The sequence below is a fragment of the Myotis lucifugus genome, unplaced genomic scaffold (genome assembly GCF_000147115.1).
Source record: "Myotis lucifugus unplaced genomic scaffold, Myoluc2.0 scaffold_58, whole genome shotgun sequence".
NCBI lineage: Eukaryota > Metazoa > Chordata > Mammalia > Chiroptera > Vespertilionidae > Myotis > Myotis lucifugus.
The window spans coordinates 3,682,225-3,702,163 of record NW_005871106.1 but is presented as its reverse complement, the minus strand read 5'-3'; the positions used below and the strand labels follow the sequence as shown (position 1 = coordinate 3,702,163).

General features: G+C 38.9%; 1 protein-coding gene across 1 annotated transcript in view; it reads right to left on the bottom strand.

Annotated features, from left to right (window-relative positions):
• Positions 1-19,939, bottom strand: part of PTPRM (protein tyrosine phosphatase, receptor type M) — a 633,774-nt gene that overhangs the window by 371,026 nt on the left and 242,809 nt on the right. The window contains 1 exon segment of the mRNA XM_023754237.1: positions 14,496-14,767. Coding sequence (XP_023610005.1) covers positions 14,496-14,767 — 272 coding nt within the window.

Here is a 19,939-nt window from a genome sequence, read left to right as displayed (position 1 = left end):
TCATAAATTTAATTATTTTTTCACTGACAATATGCAGGAAGAAAGAGATGCAGGGATATTCCCGCAAATTAATCTCTCTACTTTTAGTCTATAAGAAGACAATTGTGGGGACACATAGCTGATGAACATTGTAGAGGAAAAAGACTTCCCAAGGCCCTCAAGACAGAGCCCCTTGGAAACAGTCATATCCTGCCCAGCCGGGGACAGCAACTGTGGGCAGTGCAGGGACCAGCTAGCTGTTCTGGTCAGAATGGCCACTTCACTGACTGATGTCCATGACCACCAGCTACCGGAGAACAGCATCACTCTGGTCATGAAATGATATTTTGAAAGTTGAACCCAAAAACCTTTATCCATTATTCCTTCCTCTCATCTGTCCTCCCTTCATTCTTCCCTCCCTCTCTCTCATTCATTCATTCTTTCATTCACTACCCCAGTGTCATCTACATTCCAGGCACTCAGATAAACACTTAGAATATATCATAAAGAGAACAAATGAAAACCCCTTTCCTTATCAAAATTCTCCTTAGAGAAAATTATACTTTTACTTTATCAACTACAAGGGCTGAAGTGTCTCATAAAAGCAGAATAATCTTCATCGTGTCCATATAAAACATGATCGTGTGGATTTATTTTTGAAGTTGACATGTATGCATATAATGCACCATATTTTATTTAAATCAGAATGGGGCCATGACCTTACAAAAGAAAGAGAGAAAGGAAGGAGGGGAAGAAATAACAGACCTAGAAAAGTCACTTTGAAACCTCTGAACCTGTTTTTCATCCGCCACTAAAAGCTCAAAGATTAAGTCTTATTACCCAAATATTCTCAAATATTTACTGAATATTTAATATGCTCTAGGGGATCCATAAAAATGAAATAATTTTATGCAATTTAAGCTTTAGTTGGTGAAAAAATAAGGAATATTCTACTTAGTGAAAAAATAATGAAAGAACAGAAGACAACAATAGCCAAATGACAGATGGGAACAATAAGGAGCTCCCATGACTGTGACCCTCTCCACCACAGGACTGCATCCTCCTTACCACACTAACCAGGAAGTCTGTGATACAGCCAACACGAACTTCAGCCCAATTTCCCGGCCTGTTAGTATAAACACACAGATGCCCCAGCAAGGACTTACCAAGTGTCCCCCCTAGACTAGAAAGAGAGACTTTGCTACAAGCTCTCCAACTTTCCCAGCAAGATGACTCCCAATGAGGCCTCCTTGAACGAATTAAACACATGCTTACTCCTGAAACTGTTTCTGCTCCCCTTAGTCCTCCAACTGAAACACCAAGAAGCAAAGAAAGATAGCGTCAGATTATAAATACACTGAGAGAATAATGGACTGCCCTTTCAGTTCATTAAAAACTTTGTAAAGTAAATTTCTGGAACTTGACAGTTTTGAGCACTAACTTTCTGTAGAGACAAAAATAGGAAAACAATCTTTATAAACATGTGTATGTGTGTGTGTCTACACATATAAACACCGATATATACTTATATGTAATATGTAAAATAAAATTATACATGACACATTTAGGTGTTTTACATAAGAAGGTTATAAATTTGAAACAATGACCAATGTTTCTTTCAAAGCAAATTTTTCAAACCACCTTTTCCCAGCTCTTTCTTCATAATTTCAATTAAGGGCTTATTAGTACAAGTTTTAGTAGCTGTTTCATCAAGTTTATAATTTAGTATATAAATGTTTCAACACAGCCCTGGTTGGCATGGCTCAATTGGTTGGGCATCATCCCCTGCACCTAAAGGTTGCTGGTTCAATTCCTGGTCAGAGCACATGTACAGGTTGCACCCTCAATCCCCAGTAGGGGGCGTGCAGGAGGCAGGTGATCCCCGTTTAGTTCTCAAGTTGATGTTTCTCTCCCTCTCTCTTCCTCTCTCTCTCTCTCTCTCTCTCTCTCTCTCTCTCTCAAAAAAAAATAAGTAAATAAAAATTTCAATTAAAAATATTTAAAAATAAAAACATAAATAAATGTTTCAATACATACCACAGAAAATTAAGTATCATTTGTACTGAAAAGTTTGCTATTTGAACTATGAGTAAATGAAGAGATCTGAATTTAGGTGCTATAGAACAATCTTGAATTGACTTCTAACTTGATTTTAACACCTGGCCCTTAGAAGATTAATTCTATAGTTTCTAATGAACAAGAGGGTAAAAATGCAGCTCAAAAGATGAGGCCTCTCTGAAATAGGTTTCTCAACAACAGATTTTAGCATCCTATATATAGGTTTCCTTGCCACAAACTCTTGTTATATGGCAAGTTTTCCATTTTGTACTTTTCTCTAGCCAGTGCACTTACCAAGAAAGCTTCAAAAGCAAAAATATTTTTGTCTTTTGTCAATAAGAGACTACTCATTGAAAGTGCAGGTATTGCCCTAGTGAAGTATAACAAGTATATATAGAACCCAGTGGGAGTCCCTGGAATGTCTGAAAATGCCAGCATCTAGGGCCAAAATGATTGAGGTCAGAGGAAACAATAACACTAGAACACTGACAGCACCACTGGAAAATAAAAAAGAAAGGTTTAACAAATTGATTTGGGATGTGGCTGTGCTTATCAAACAGAACAGAATACACTGAAAATCTGTTTTAGAAGTGAGGCTTGGCCTCCTTAGGTTGCCACACAAAGTATTTTCTTTTTAAAAAATTCAATTCAAAAAATATCTATATATTTTACAGATCCATGTCCCAAATATCTTTTGTATATATTATCTCATTTTCCCTAGTCAACCATAAGAGGTAGGTAATATTAACTGCCTTTTAGGGATGAGTAGGCTGATTTAGAAAGGTTAAGTAATTTTTCTGAGGTCACACAATTAGCACATTGCAGAGTCAGGGTTTAATTCTAGGTCTATTTTACTTCCAAGTCTGGACTCTTTTTGTTACCAAAGTGCCTGAACTAGTAGGTATAAGAGCGTCTATAGATGTAGAATATGTATGCACATACATATACACAAACACACACATATATATCCTATATAATAAAAGCATAATATGCAAATCGACCAAACGGCGGACCAGTGGGCAGTGGGTGGTGGGCGGGGCTGGTGAGCAGGTGGCATGAGGCCAGCCAAGCTGGCCCCTGATTGGCTTGCCCGGTTGCCTTCTACAGAGGGAGGCCAATGGCAGGGCGATGGGGGGCAGGGCTGGCTACTCACTGCCAGTGCAGTCCCCTGATCAGTCTGCTAGTTGCCTCCTGCAGAGGGAGGCCAGACTGCAGCTTAGGCCCACTCCCCACCTAAGCAGTCAGTTGGACATCCCCTGAGGGCTCCCAGCCTGTGAGAGGGCACAGGCCAGGCTGAGGGACACCACTCCCCACCCCTGTGTGCCTAAACATTGAGTAAAAATAAATAAATAAAAATAAAATGCAAAACTATGTATACACACAAGTATATTCATCCTTTAATGCATACAATTTTTACTTCCAGATTTTAGTAAGAAATGCAATCATCTACTCAACCTAGAAATATCGATGCAAGGAACATAGTTTTAACAACATACATATTAAGACAAGGGTAGCAAACTGAAGCCAACTACAGATTTGGCCCCAACTTCTGTTTTTGTATTGCCCACAAACTAAAGATGGTTTTTATTGTGTTCAATTGGTGGAAGAGTATTAAAAAAAAGAATAGTACTTTCTGTTATATGAGAATTTTATGAAATTCAAATTTCAATGCTCATAAATAAGATTTTGTTGGAACACAGCCATGCTCATTCATTTCCCTGTTGTCTAGGATGACTCTCACATAACAGCAGAGTTGAGTAGTTGCCACTGAGACCATCTGGCCCACAAAGACTGAAATATTTACTACCCAGCCTCCTGCTTTAAGAGAAAACATTCCTGCTTGGCTCACCAACAAAGTGCCATTACTCTGGATAACAAGAAAGTACTTATCAAGGGCAATAGTTTGTCACAACCAAACTACTGCACTTCCTGTGGGAACCGTGTGTTCCAGCAATGGCAGGGAGAAAGAACCCTGCTTGCCTGACTTGTTTCAACTGTATTACACGGGTGGTGTTTTAAATGCCCACTTAAGTATGTAATGGCATTTTCAATTTTTTAAAAAGCATAATTGCAATATACCAAAATAAAACCATAGACACAAATTGTTTTATAAACCTCAAAACTCTGTATAAAATACATTTAAAGTAAAATAAAACACAACTCATTTAACAGTCAAATCTTCTATAAACACCTGAACTACTGAAAATTTATAACTCTTTACTATTAAAACGTGACCCTTAGATTTCATTCTACACAATGTTCTCTGGTATTAGCAAGATTTCAGCTAAATGTTTTTGTTTGTACTAATTTGTGATTTCAGTAGTTCCTCCCTTATATATTCTAAGCCTGAAATTGCAGATAATATTGAACCCTATACATGCCTTTTGTTCCTATACATACATACCTATGATGCAGTTTAATTTATAAATTAATCACTTAACTATGCCTAATCACTTAGGCATAGTAAGTGATTAACAATAATAACTAATACTAAAATAGAACAATCATAACAATATATTGTAATCAAAGTTGAATTTGCTCGCTCTCTCTCTCACCTCTCCCCCTGATAACTGATCTAATAATAGAGCAGCTACTGACAAGTGGGCAAGGAGTGTCTTTAGTGTGGAGACACTGGACAGCGGGGTGATTCCCGTCTCAGGTGGGACCAAGTGACAAGTTTCCAGATGTCATCACGCTACTCAGAACTGCACACTATTTAAAACCTGTGAATTGTTTAGCTCTGGAATTTTTCATTTAATATTTTCAGACCACAGTTGACCATGGGTAACTGAAATCGCAGAAGGTGAAATTGCAGATAAGAGGGATCTAACTACTACATTTGAAAAGTTGAAAGCTACAGTGGTGGCTAAAGTAGTGGCTCAGTATGACAGACCACAAAGTCATCCTATCTTATTCTGGAGTAATTTACTACAACACAGTATTTAATCTTACAAAACCTTTTGTTGGATCTGACTTAATTGGAAAATATAATTAATCTTCATTATTTGCAGATTCTGTATTTGTGAATTTGCCTACTCATTAATTTATTTGAAACCCACAATCAATGTTTGCAAAGCTTTCATGGTCATTTGTGATGTGTACAGTATGGAAAAAACTTGAGTTGTCCACCATACTTATGCCAACTGAGGTTGAAGAAGGTAACTTACTGCCTTCCTGTTTCAGCTCTTATACTGTAAACATGTGTCCTTATTCCAGTCTATGTAATGCCACATATTTCACATTTTCTGCCTTTTATTGGTGATGTTGCTGTTTACAATGGCCCCAAGTGCAGTGTTGAGTGTTGTTTAATGTTGTTCCTCAGCGCAAGAATGCTGTCATGTGCCTTATGGAGAAAATACGTGTTAGATAAGCTTCATTCAGGTCTGAGCCACAGTGCTATTGGCTGAGTTCAATGTGAAGAATCAACAATACATGTTAATTTAAGAAGGTGTCTTTAAGAGAAACACACACACACAAATAAGGTTATGTATTGACTGGCTGATGAAAATGTTTTGACCATTGGGTTGCAGAATTAATCCTGTATTTTCCACATAAGCAACAATTTGGTATTCATTCATCCAGTGGTGGCTGTGACTTTATGGAACATAACAATTGAGAATAATGAGAATCGATGGTATTAGAGTGTATTGGTTTATTCTGAGTCCCCGTTTCTATCAAAGTACTTGGATGTAGGAAGGACTCAATATTCATTTTTGCTAATGGTTCCAAGATATTATGTGTAGCCATGGGATGTAAACAAATGTAAAATGAAGAGGACCAATATTCACTCAATTACTCAACAAATAGCATCCCAGGAGATAAGATGCTGTATCCCCATGGCCTTTGGGAAAAGCCATTTGCTCTCAGGTAGGAAATGTGAATGAAAACAGGGCTATGTGATAAGCCCGACAAGCTCAAGGGAGCCACAAGGCACGCCTGACAAGCTCAGTGAACAAAAGTAAACCCACAGGATGGTCTGATCATAAATTGCTAACTGGGGCGGCCATGGCAGGTAGTCACATCCCAGGCCTACAGCTTCCTTAGCAAAGGTCAGTCTTTACCTTAAATGAGCCCTGTCCTCTATTCTTATACTTCTAAGAAAACATACCTTTGAAATGTCAGAATAATTTTCTTTTACAGACCCCTCAAAGGCATAACTGCAGGCACTCAAGCACATGACCACAGAACCTCTCATAGTTATCTTGTTGCCCGCATCTCCATGTGCTGTAAATGCTAATTATTAATTGTCCTGAACCCACCAATATAAAAGAAGTATGTGTTTCTCCATTTTGCTTTTTATGCAGTCCTAGATATTTCTCTGGTCTGCTTTCTCCTACCTCCTTAATCTACCACCAACGGATTTCATGTACTTCCTTACATTTTCTCCTTTGATTCTAAAAATCATAAAAGGAATAGAAAAACAAACAGTCATTCTCCACTATTTCCCCAATTCACTGAGGTCGTTTCCAGGCATGTCCTCAAAAAGTTGCTCAAATAAACTCTCATAAAACTTTTCTATAGGTTTGTACATTCGTTTGTCAGCGGAAACAACCAGTTAACGATGGACTCTCATTGCTCAGGAAAAGCCATCCTGGATGCTGGCCTATGAGGGGTTTGACATCGGGCTCTCCTTCAGCGGCCGGCCAAACAGGAGACAGGAAGCAGTTTAACACTGCAGCATCTCTGATCCTCCCCGCTTCAGTGAAGAGCAAAATTAGCTTTCCATGCTGCTACTTTCCCTTGCCATGTGTGAGCAAAGAAGTTTGCTTACCAACCCAAATACTCACCACCGCAAACATGTTGGTGGGAGTCTTTTGTCGGTTCCTTAGAACCAAGGGGATTAAATGGCATATGTCTGTCCTCCCATACATAATCTAGTAGATCCTTTCTGGTTTTGATTTGAATAAAGAGCTAAGGTGGATCATACCCATTTACAAAACCATTACTTTTATTTCTTTTCCAAATGAGTTAAATAAACACCAAAAACATATGCCGTAAAATAAATGTTCCTATAATGATAAAGAGTCAAAGCAAAACCACAAATTGTGTGATCTTAAGAAAATCAGGAATAAAATATTAAAGCATTGGTTTATATGGACATGTTATCAAAGTAAAGTAAAAACCTACTACTTTCCCAAAGGTAAAGGCATTCAAAGGATAAGATTCATAGTGCAGTGAACTCCCAGTGTTTTCTTTTGTCTGTTCATTAAAGTGGTTCTTAAATGACTTCATCTGTTTTTTTAACCAATAAACATGACTTCCTCAGTTTTCTTTTTATTTTCCCTTCAAAATTTGAAACACTAATGTTCTTTTCAAATCATTTCTAATCATAGCTCAAATACTCATTGTATAAAATGAAATATGGAATAAAGTTAAGGCAGAGTGGAGAAAAGAAAAACACAAGAAATAACAGACCACAAAGAAGTATAAGATGTTAACCCAGACGAAATACTTTTTCTTGATCATCAAATAATAAGCACAAACTAAGAATAAAACTTAGAGATGAGGTTACGTTTAAAATATATACATTTAAAAAATATTATCTTTGAAGATGAAAAACCATCATGTGAATCCATGTACCTCCTAAATGCAGCTCTAGGTCCATACTAAAGTGCCAGCCTGTTGTCCCCACTAATTTCTTAAAACAGACTGCTCATCTTTTTTAAGCACAAAATGCAGAGTCCAGGGCAACTGCTTAGAATAGCTTTCCTGCTTGAGCCCCAGTTATACTTCATGGCCACATCTAATTCCCCATGTCAGCCTCGAGAAGGGATGCAATTCAATTGTCTTGCACTTGGAATAAGGGCCATAAGGTATGAAATTTATGGAGTCAGGGAATGCTCTATTTTTCTATTAGTACATATCAGTATTTCCCAAGTGTGCTCCAGGGAACACTAGACTCAAGATGCTCTGCAAAAGCCTAAATTGATGCCCAAAACTCCAGCTGGGCACCTGTACCTGCCATTTGTCCCTCCTGGAGATTTGGAAACATACCCTGACTTCGAAATGACTTGCAATACAGAGCGTGTTCAACTTTGTTTAAATCAGTGCTTCTTCTCATTTTGTCAACTAATATGCTTCAACATTCCTCGTATTTGTGGACCACAATTTGGAAAACACCTATTCAGATCTAAAAAACTGGCTCTGAGCAGCTAATTCATGAGAAGCTGCTTCCTTTCAGGGTGGGCTTTACATGAAGTTCTGGTAAAATAAGTGAGCTGGAGGCAAACACAGCCAAGAGATGGAGGTGGCTGTGTGGGGAGTAAAAGTTAGAGCTAAATGTGAAGAATGGGTAAGATCAAGTCATTCCTATTATCTCAGCTGCTCATGTACCAGGGAAGATGTCAGACTGATAAACGCAAATCTGGGTTTAGCGTCCCTAAAGGGCAAGCTCCGTAAGTCCTCCCTGCACAGAGAATTTTGAGCAGGGATCAGCTGGAATCCACCCCTCCTCTTCTCCCAGGACTTCGGTACCTAAGGAATTTGTTTTAACAGGGAGGCTTCTAGAGCAGCGGTTCTCAACCTGGGTGGTCGCGACTCCTTTGGGGGTCGAAGGACCCTTTCACAGGGGTCGCCTAAGACCATCGGAAAACACATATATAATTACATATTGTTTTTGTGAGTAATCACTATGCTTTAATTATGTTCAATTTGTAACAATGAAATTGGGGGTCACCACAACATGAGGAACTGTATTAAAGGGTCGCGACATTAGGAGGGTTGAGAACCACTGCTCTAGAGAAACAAGAAGACTGTCATCCTTCCAGGACTTTACCCTCACATTCCCTCTTGTCACTGCCCACTGCCCCCAGCCCAGGCCCTTTATTAAGAGGCATGGGGGAGGAGATTTCAAGGCTACCTGAGCATTTTTCTCTTTGCAGAGTAACCATTTGCATGAAAGATCACTGCCTTCCTAGCCTCTGGCTAAACTCAGAAGAACTGTATTCCAAAGCAGGGAGAAATACAGTGAGTATGGGATTCCAGCAGCCTCTCTGGGTGCAATGCAGGGTAAGGAATCCACAGAAGTTGATGGGTGGCCTCTGAAAACTTGTGGGGCCCAGAGAAAAGAGGAGGGCTAGAAGTAAAATCAAAGCAGAATCTTTGTGTTTTTTTTGTTTTAAATGAGCACAATAAAACAAGAGGGTGCTTATGAGAGTGAAATACTATTTTTAAACTGGTAGGAAGTCAATGCCTACATCAAAGGAAGCAGGTGCTGCAGCCCAGGTGCGCTAATGAAAACAGGTAGCAGGTACTTCTCACTTCCCACTGCTGCCACCCAACATAGGGGCAGGTTGTAAGTGGCAGTAATCAAGACAAACATTAATTAAGGAATTAAATATGTGTTAATCACCAAATAGTTGACAGTTTATGTTTTAATGAATAGTAATTAACCCCAAATTAGCTGTATTCTGTGCAGGTTATCATTGGGATTTGTACCTGTAGAATACTACCCTCCTATAAGTAAGAAAAACAACTTAAAATAACTACTTTGGCAAGAACACTTTACTCTGCTAAGAAAAGTTTTTGAAACTCTATAAATGCATAATGAGGATATTATTGGGGGGAAAGATACAAAAACAAAAGATGCCCAAAACATCCTACTATGATTATCAAAAGTACACAGGGTGGTTGTGTCTAATTTATTGAAAACATCCCCAAATTGAGTAACTGCAAAACTCAGATTCTTACAAGATAAAAAACAACTAAGTCTTTTGTAAGGACTGACACAGTAGGAACTAAAGTGCTCCACTATTAGCTGATTCTCTTTTTATTGTCTTCCACAAATCTTAAACTCAATAAACTACCACCACTTATTGAGAGGTTAGCATGTCCCAAATGTGCTTTTTCTTTCATCTTAATGCCCTGCACATCCTTTATATTTAGTCCCATAATTAGGGAAGTAAGTCCCAGTAAGTTTATATCAGTTGCCTGAGTTTAGACATAAACAGGGCTGATACTCAAATCCAGTTCTGTCTGACCCAAAACATATGTTCTTTTAGTATACTCTGATGATGCCCAGTTTCAAGCAACATGAAATTAAAAAGAGTTAATCCAGCCTGGACGGTGTAGCTCAGTGGTTGAGTGTCAACTCATGCACCAAGAGGTTGATGGTTTGGTTTCTGGATAGGGCACAAGCCCAGGTTGCCGGCTCGAGCCCCAGTAGGAGGCATGCAGATGGCAGCCTATCAATGTTTCTCTCTCATCAATGTTTCTATATCTCTCTCCCTTCCTCTCTCTCTAAAAATCAACAAAAATATATGTTTTTTAAGAGTTAATTCATCAATCTTAACTCATTATATCAGAACTACTTTTAGAAGTATAAAATGCATGTTTTAGAAGCAAAGTACTATATGAGTAAAAGTAACAATTATCTATTCACTTTACATTAATTTTTTTAGATCTTATAGTGTGTCTTGGCTAACTATACTAGCCTAACTACTAGTGCAGAGGTGATGTCTCGGGGGGAGCTGAGTCCCTGTGCATAGAAATATAATAGCCACATAAAATAGACTCACTTCCTCCGGCTAGTGCAGAACTCCATATAGAAAACTCTATATGGGAAATTAATTCAAAGGCAGACAGACTCATGCAGGTTTCATGTTTCTAAGAGCATTAGGATATGACAGCCTGTCTCCTCAGTAAGGGTGCACCAGGACACAGACTGGGGACCGCAGGGAGCAGCAGGGAAGCCCCAGGCCCAGGGCAATGCTGCCTGAACACAGACAACTGACGTTTCTGACTTTTTTTCTGATCATTTTGTATTAGGATATGTTAGGCCAGGGTGGAAATAGGATGTGGTAGGTACTTTCCTTCTTCACCTCCGTTAATACAGCTTGTCTTCCTCATCCCAACTGGGAAACATCATTCCGGGCTTATCTGATGATTTGAAGACCTATTGCTGAGAGTTTGTAAGTTTCCTGCTGACATCCCTCTTGTATCATCTACAGAGTGCCATTTACCTTATAGCTTATGTTACCATTAGGGTAATGACTTCAGTATGTTTACCAGCCAGCAGATAAAGCAGAAATACAAGGGAAGTACTACCTTAACTATGCCTTTAAAACTTTAAAGGCTGATGCTCAGTTGGAGATCTCAGAAATTAAATGAGCAAGTGCATTTTTAGTGGATCCAAGCCCTTTGAGATGTTGATTACCAGGTTCATCAACACTTGGCAAAACTATATTAAATTAAAGAGTCTCTACAAATTCACCTTTAAATTCAAAGTATGAAGCTATTCCTAATGAATCTCCCAGTGAACCAAAAAGCTAGAATGAAAATTCAGTTCCAGTTCATGATGATAAATCACATACTGCTCAGTAATGTGAGGGAAGTCAAAGGGAAGGGGGGGGAGTGCGGTGGGGGGTGAGTGTCCGAGGTTTACAATTAGGAAGGAAGAATATTTTATTCCAAAGAAATCAGTAAAAAAAGAACTCATTGAAACTAACAATGGTTTGATATACAGTACTACCTTTCTTTCAGTATAGTTGCTAATTCCTTTTGAAAGACTTATCTCCTAAGACTTTATAAATTAAAGTCTTTAATTCTGATGGTCTGAACTTGGTGTGTTAAAGGCTGCTATGAACTGAATATTGTACCTCCCCAGCCCAAATTTATATGTTAAAGCTGTAACCTCCAATGTGATGATATTTTGAGATGGAGCCTTAGGAGGTAATTAGGTTTATAAGAGGTCATGAACATGGAGCTCTCATAATGAGATTACTGTATTTAGAGGAAGAGAAGAGAGACCAGGGCAAACTCTCTCCCCACATGTGAAGGGAAGACCTTATGAGCACACAACAGAGCATGGGAAGGCAGCCATCTATCAGCCAGAGAGGGCCCTCGCCAAAAAGAAAGAAGAAAATCGGGCACATGTGAGCAGGCCATACCCTCTGACCTTGTCAAGAATTGTGTCCCATTGGCCTCTATCCAGCAGAAGCCTAAGAAAGAGCTTATTAGCGCAGGTTCCAGGGAGCAGTGGGAAGGTCACAGAACTAGGCCTTCTCCACTTTTAGACAGTCTCCTCCAAAATGAGTTTCTAAACACATTCAGCTCTGTGCCTTGTCCACCAGAGAAAAGCCCTTTGAGGCCCGGCCTAGCAAACCCATTCCCCTGCTTTCATATTAATCCTAAGAAAGATGAAACTTTTTCCCAGAGGCCATATTTTTGAATTATATCACAGATTTTAATATGCTTATAAAAAATAAGGTACTTATTAAATATGATATTTCCTCAGGAAGAAAAATTAGTTGTATTCTTTTTGTTTTATAAGTAAAACAATACATGTACATTGGGGAAAATTTAGAATATGACAGATGGCAGGAAAAAAAATCAAAACACTAGCTGGGGAGATACCATTTTAAAATATACTTATTTCACCATACATTGTAGAGGCCTGGTGCATGAGATTCGTGCACTGGAGGGGGGCTGGCCCCTCAGCCTGGCCTGCACCCTCTCGCAGCACAGTCCAGGACCCCTTGGGGGATGTCCACCTTCTGGCTTAGGCCCAATCCTCTGCTGCTGCGCTCGCCAGCCGTGAGTCCAGCTTCTGACTGAGCAGCGCTCCCCCTGTGGGAGCACACTGGCCACCAGGGGTCAGCTCCTGTGTTGAGCGTCTGCACCCTGGTGGTCAGTGCACATCAGAGTGACTGGTCGTTCCACAGTTCGGTCAATCTGCATATTAGCCTTTTATTATATATGATGATATATGTGTGTGTGTGTGTGTGTGTGTGTGTGTGTGTGTGTAACCCTAACCTTAACCCTAATTTAAACAACTAGATTTAATATATTGCTTTACATAGGGTTTTCCCATTTAAAAGCATAAGCTCAAATTCATCATGAAATGGTTCTCTACAACATTATTCTTAATGGTTGCAAAATAAATTTTTGTATTGAGTTAGCATAAATTAATCTCTATTAGAAATAATACTGTTTCTGATTTTTCATTATTACAAATAAACAGCTCTGAATATCCTTATAGTTAATTATTTGCAACCACTCTTATTTCCTTAGAATGAATTCCTAACACTAGATTGCTAAATTTTTAACACCTTTAAAATATATTGCCAAAGTGTACTCCAAATAAAAATTTTAACAATTTATATGTGAACTAACAGCTTTCACTAACCCTGAATTTCCATGTAAGAAACATTTATCACTCATTAAATACCAGAAACTGTTATAGGTATAGGGTACAAAAATAAATAAAGCAATAAATTTATAGCCCATATACTCCCATGATCAAATCCAAAGATAGAGGAATTGACGCCTCTTCTGGATTAAACACCAAACCTGTGGAATGAGTTCATGGGTGCCGTTCATGCCATTCACTTTTCCCTCCCTGAGTCTAGCTGAGCAAACATGAGAGATGATCCTGGATACACTATGCATTTGGCTCCTCAGTGAGCCAAAGGGATTAAGAGAAAAGAAAAATATCACAATCCTCTTAATGCATCCTCGTAGCTTGAAATGGAGTTATTTTTAAATATCAGGTTATTTTGAAAGGCTCTGTGGACAAAAGGAGAGAGAGCACCAAATGACATTGTCACTAATTTCCCGCTTTTTTTAAAAATAGATTTTATCGATTTTTTTACAGAGAGGAAGGGAGAGGGATAGAGAGTTAGAAACATCGATGAGAGAGAAACATCGATCAGCTGCCTCCTGCATACCCCCTACTGGGGATGTGCCCGCAACCAAGGTACATGCCCTTGACCAGAATCGAACCTGGGACCCTTCAGTCCGCAGACCGAGGCTCTAGCCACTGAGCCAAACCAGTTAGGGCATAATTTCCTGCTTTTGACACCGTCAGGATGCGGTTGGGTTACAGGAACTCTCCCACAATCAAGATGTGACATCAAGATTGCTTTTGTGCCACTTCTTAACTTCTCCTAGATCTCCACCCTTGTTATATTAAATGAGAAATCAGAGTGGCCTCAAGAGAACATCCCAAATGACAGCAGCACGGACAGCAGTTCCCCGCCTGACAAAGACTCCGCCTACATATGGCATTTTCTTCCCATTGCTTATGGGGTTGGAGCAGGGACCTGCATCTCACTAGCTTTTCTCCATGGGGCTCACTTCTTAATGACGCATTTACCACTGAGAGCCACTGATGGAAGAAGGGGCTGCTTCTTTTAGAATCAAGTGCTCTGTCTCCCTGAGTCAGATAAGGTTTACTTAATATAGAAAGTACAATATCCTTGCAGATAGCACTTCCTGACCTGCTCAGGTTACTGCTAATGTATGTATAAGCAAGTTTGAATTGTGTCTTTTATGCCTTTCTCAAGGTAATATTACAAACAAAGTTTTAGTACACTCCCTATTAAATAGCATAAGCTTTCCTTACATTGGTATAAAAATCACAACAACACTTTTTATACATTCTCTGATGATACCATTTAAAGTAGATTTTTAGAAGTTAGAGGATGCATCAAAACATGAAATGAAAACTAAGAGCATACCTGATAAAAGTTAGGCCAAAAAGTACTAATGGCCAGTTCTGCCCTGTTCCATGTGCGCGTGGGCTCTCCAGATATATTCCAGATTGGGTTCCCCAAAGGCCCGTTGTTGACCTTCACGTAGACATTGAGTAACCCGGGAGCAGAGTTACTCTTGCTGGACACAAAATAGTGAAAATCAATGCAGTGCGTATCATTTTCTTTGAGCTGCGGTAAAAGGAGGTGGGCTCTCTGCCCCTCAGGTCTGCCAGATGTGTTCACCAACATGAAAGAACCTGAGAAAAGAAAATCAAAGGAGAGTCACAATCTGAAACACAACTTTCTGGTCACTTCTGAAAAGCCACCATCATTTACATGGGTTGACCCTGAAATTCCGTGACTACTTAGGCTTTGAAAATCCCATCTCTCTCATACCTTTTCACCCCCAAAGTATTCTCAAGATCAGTGAATGAAAAATTCCTTTTATGTCACTGAAATTAGTCTCCTAAGTAACAGAAATGTGCATAATTTGCAGACATGTGCTGATCAATCTGGTAGTCACTAAGCCACTGTGGCTATTTAAATTAAAATTAATTAAAATTCCATAACATTTAAAGTTTAGTTCCTCCGTCACCCTAAACACATTTCAAGAACTCAATAGCCACATGTGGCTCTTTGCTTCCATATTGGGCAGCAGAAATATTGAACTTTTCCATCATCTCAGAAAGTTCTATTGAACAACAATACATTATAATGGTACCACCATTTGGGAATCACATCCACTTTAAGATTCTCACATAACCTAGAGAAAGAGAATAGATTGGTCTGATTTGTGGAATCTTAGAGAACTTTATTGGCCTTATGATGCTCCTTGTAGTCAATGTAATAAAATTCTTGCAGTTCAGTCGCACCACCCCTCCCCCATTGCTATAACAATGGACTTCCTGACAGTGGGGGTGTTTTCATGACTGGGCATACTGAGGCCATCTTGAGGATGGTCGTTTTCAGAAGTCTCCCTGAGCTTTTTTCTATCTTTACATCCATGGCACTAAGCCACCCATGGAAGTGTTTCCACATGGAGTCAAGCTTCCCAGATACCCGGGCATCAACTGTGCCATGTGGGCCCTCCCCATGTTTAAGATCAACAGAAATGGCAACTAAAATAATTATAGGAATTTTATATATCACATAAAGAAAGGTAAAAGCAAAATGTTCTAAAATGAAAGGGTAAACAGGTCATTATAAATCTTCTTTAGCAGAGAGAAAAATATACTGAAACTCTGAGGAGAAACACCTAAACTTGGGAGTATAAAGATGAAAAGTAAAATACTACTCAGGTGTGCTTGAACTCATGATTTCTACTGGGTGAGGAGACTATTGCCCTTGAGTATTCTTTTTTACTTTTGTAAAATATATTTTTATTGATTTCAGAGAGGAAGGGAAAGGAAGAGACAGAAACATCAATGATGAGAGAGAATTATCCATTGGCTGTCTCCTGCATGCCCCTCACTGGGGATCGAGCCTGCAACCTGGGCACATGCCCCAACCTGGAACTGAACCGCAACCTCCCGGTTCATAGGTCATGCTCAACCACTGAGCCACACCAGCCAAGCGAGTATTCCTTTTTAAATGCTCCTCTTATGATACATAATTTTCAAGGAGGTATGTATATGTACATTTTTATACATATATATATTTTACTACAAACCACACATATATATAAATATACATACACAATACTAGAAAAAGTGTGGGATTTCTATCTTGTCTACAAGCTGTGATTTCAAAAACAGAAAAATGAGAAGACTACCTTTCCCAGAGAATTATGAGGACTAAATAAGAAAACAAATGTAGGTAAATCCTTTACAAATGAATAAGATATTGTTAAAGGATCAGTATTAGAAAATGTTTGCTTATGGCTGTTACCCTCCCAGTGTCCCTAGATGAGGTAAACCAGTGTTAATGCCATTTAAGATCGATAGGAATTATCTCATAGAGAAATTAAGAAGCAGCTTACCCAGACTTTAGGATGAGTTAGTAGCAAAACCAGAATTTTGAGCCTCTGAGTTTCCAGCCCATTACTCATCCTGCCACACTCCAATAACCCCATGTTTCTCTGTGTGCTGCTTGAGCATATACGAAGCAAACAAACCCCTTCATAACAGTGAAGGAAAATTACAGTCGCTATTTGAAAATGGAGCAGTTTTTCAAGAGATGAATGTTATGTACCTGTAAATGTGAAAGCTAAGCCACAAGGGAAGGGTTATCTATGGAACATATATTCCAGTAATAAGGAAAAACTGAAATGTGATTTAAGAAAGAGTTGGGGAGAGAGAAAGGGAACAAGTGGCAAGAGAATGCCATTGAAATGATTTGGGTTAGCTATATACTATAAAATGTAGAAATATCTTCAAAATACAAAGGATTGACCAACCCCATAAGAAATCTAAAGCAGGCTTTTGTACTTTTCTGCTCTTGGTAAAGCTGTACTTTTCTGCTCTTAATAAAATATAAGAAAATTTATTTCATATTCAATCACTTGGGGCTCTGTTACCTGCAACATAGCTGCAATGTGTACTGAGGCATGACATGGCCTTGAGGCCATCTCCAAATCACCAAAACCTTCAGTGTTGCCACACTACCAACATCATTTTCTGGAATGTTTCCATCATTTAAACTTGGGCAACAATGGATGGCAAACATGACAACATGCAAAGGATGGCAGAAGTCCGTGTTTCCCAAATCCTGTAAATTCTAGTTTAGATGCTTGGGTGAAGCTGAAACATACAAATCCCATTTCACAGCTTGGCATAAACTTGGTACTTCCTAACATTCTGTTCAGGAAATTACCAGGGTTCCCTAAAATGCTGTTTTCCTAGTTACACAGCCTTTCCTCCAATACTTGAATATGCTCCATCCCAGCACAAAAGGCTCTGTCAGCTTTCTGAGCTGTTTAAAGCATACAGAAATTTTTATGTTGATGTCAGGGTGACATTTTATGTTACATACTCAAGTGATTCTAATTTTCATACTCCTTTCTCTTTTTCCCCCCCTTTTGAGCCAGAATCCAGTCTGTTTGTCACATGGCATCTTCTGTAATACAGGTGACATAGGATTAGCAAATAGGGAGTGACATCCATGTAAGACCAAAGTACCTTTGGTTCATGTGTGATCTTTCTGTAGGACATTATAGTTTTAGAGTGACCAGGGGCAAATTTTCTCTTAAATAGAAGGCTACGTGGTAGCTTTTAAACAAAGATAAAAATCCTGAGCAGTGCCTTTGCTTAGTCTAAGAAGTGGCAAGAAGAAGTCTAGTGGTTTCCAGAGCTATTCCTCTTTCTCCTCTGCTAAGCTGTCTGGGAAACCACAAGAACAGATGAAGAAACTCTACTCCCTACTGAGTTTAAAAAGGAAAGAACATGAACTAATGAAGAGGACAAACCCTGGATCCGATTTTTAAGTTGGCAGAAAAGGGTCTGTATTAGAAGGAAATGACTTCCAGGACCGGTTAGTGAGAAGGAGGCTGGAGCCCTCGGGTACAAGGCTAAGGATGGATTCACTGGGATTCTAACTGCCAGTGAATGGGAGTCAATGGGCCAGTGTTTTGATTTGGGTTGTTACTGTTTTTATTAGTTCTCTGGCTACAAAACTGCATCGATTGTGAGTGGTCTGCCTCAACCCCATTTTCCTCATAGGATTTTGTAAAATCAGTCAGAGATGTTCCAAGCACACGTGTGTAGTGCTGGTGAAAACACCTGCTACACACTGTCTTCTTCCTTCACTGTTCTGGTCCACAGAAAGCAGATCTGTCTGGGCTTTCTCCATGGTCACAGGCAAGAGACCTCTCCTCCCACTGTCCAGAAACCAGCTGAGCATCACTGATGTCACAAACACACAACTTTTTAGAGGAAGAGTCTTCTCTTTACTGAGAACCTATCCCCTGGGACATTCCCTTGAGAGGCCCCCTTTTTTCTTCTTCCAGAGTCTCTCAAGTGGTATTTCTATGCAGTCCCCACAATTAATGATTAATGCATACAATGGCACCTAGGACAATGCTTGCCATGAAGCATAAGCTCAAAATATGTCTGCGATTAGCATTGTTGTGATTATTTTGTTTCCTCATAGTTCCGCTAAATGCATAACTTGTCTGAATTTTCTGAAATTCTTTAGCATTAAGCTCTATAGATTTCTACCTGTCCACATCATAATCTTCCTGATCCTATCCTATTTCACCTCAGTGATAATTTTTAAATTTCCTTTCTTTATGAGAGAGGTCCATTAGTATTATAAATGGCATTACAAAACTCAATGAATTGAGTATTGAACTCAATCTTGCCCCTACATTTAAGCTTTGGGAAGGGAAGCTTTATTTCTGTGTGACCATGAGAATTTACTTTCAAAGTATAGAAGTATAGAAGGTGACATTTCAGCCAACACTGTATTTCTGCCAGTGCTGCACTACTATCTTATGGTGAGTTTAGAAAAGAAAATGTGAACATTCATGTTTAGCAGAGTCTAGCAACCCAGAATCCTTGGGGAAGTTCACAATTGTGCATTGAGAATGGGAAGTGGGAAGAAAGAGATGCCTTTTCATTGTTTGAATGTATCACCTATATGATATGAAAGAAAAGTCAACTCACCAGCCAGATGTTTAAAAAATTAAAAACATTTATATTCAATTGTATACTAAGAGGGTGATTTTTCTTAAATATCCCTATATGGCTGAATGTTTAATTTTCACCTCTACTTCAATGTTTTGTCTTGAGGAAATGAATTCTCAAGGAGTAATTGGGTCTCCTTTGGTAAGTATTTCCTTACCTCAACTTTTTTCCCCTACAAAAAAACACTCCAACTGGGCAAATAAAAGAAATCAGAATTCAAATTAGCATAGAAGTTCTGTTTGTGTTTAGATAACAAAACACTCTTAAATCCTAGTATGGAAGTAGAGAATTTAACACTGCAGGCAAATGAAAAAAGCTCCACATAATGAAGTGGGCTTCAAAAGGAACAGTCTTTCCATGCAGACTTTGAAGGTCGTTAAGAATAATTATTTTCACTTTTTTGAAAAGGAAAACTCTGTTATAAGAACATGCAGTGTTCTAATTCTTGAATTTTGGGTGAATTAAATTTAGCTTAATCATACCCACTGGCAAATGCTTTTGATAAGGCTATCTTCCATCATTGTTTGCTATAGCAGCAATAACAACATATAATTAGTTATTCCCTTCTACACCATCATTAAAATTTGCATTGGTATGGTAGAAGCTCTAGATGTTTAAAGGCTGAGGAAACTGAATTCTCTTCCTACATTTGGGAAACTGTGCACACAACAAAAAAGGGAGCGTTTTCAGTCATCCAGCAAGAAGAGAGGATGATGGGTGTTATCGAATACTTTGGTGACAGAGAAGAAGCATTTATAAACTTGAAAGCCATTACAAAATTCACTTTTAAGCCTCTTAAGTTTTAAT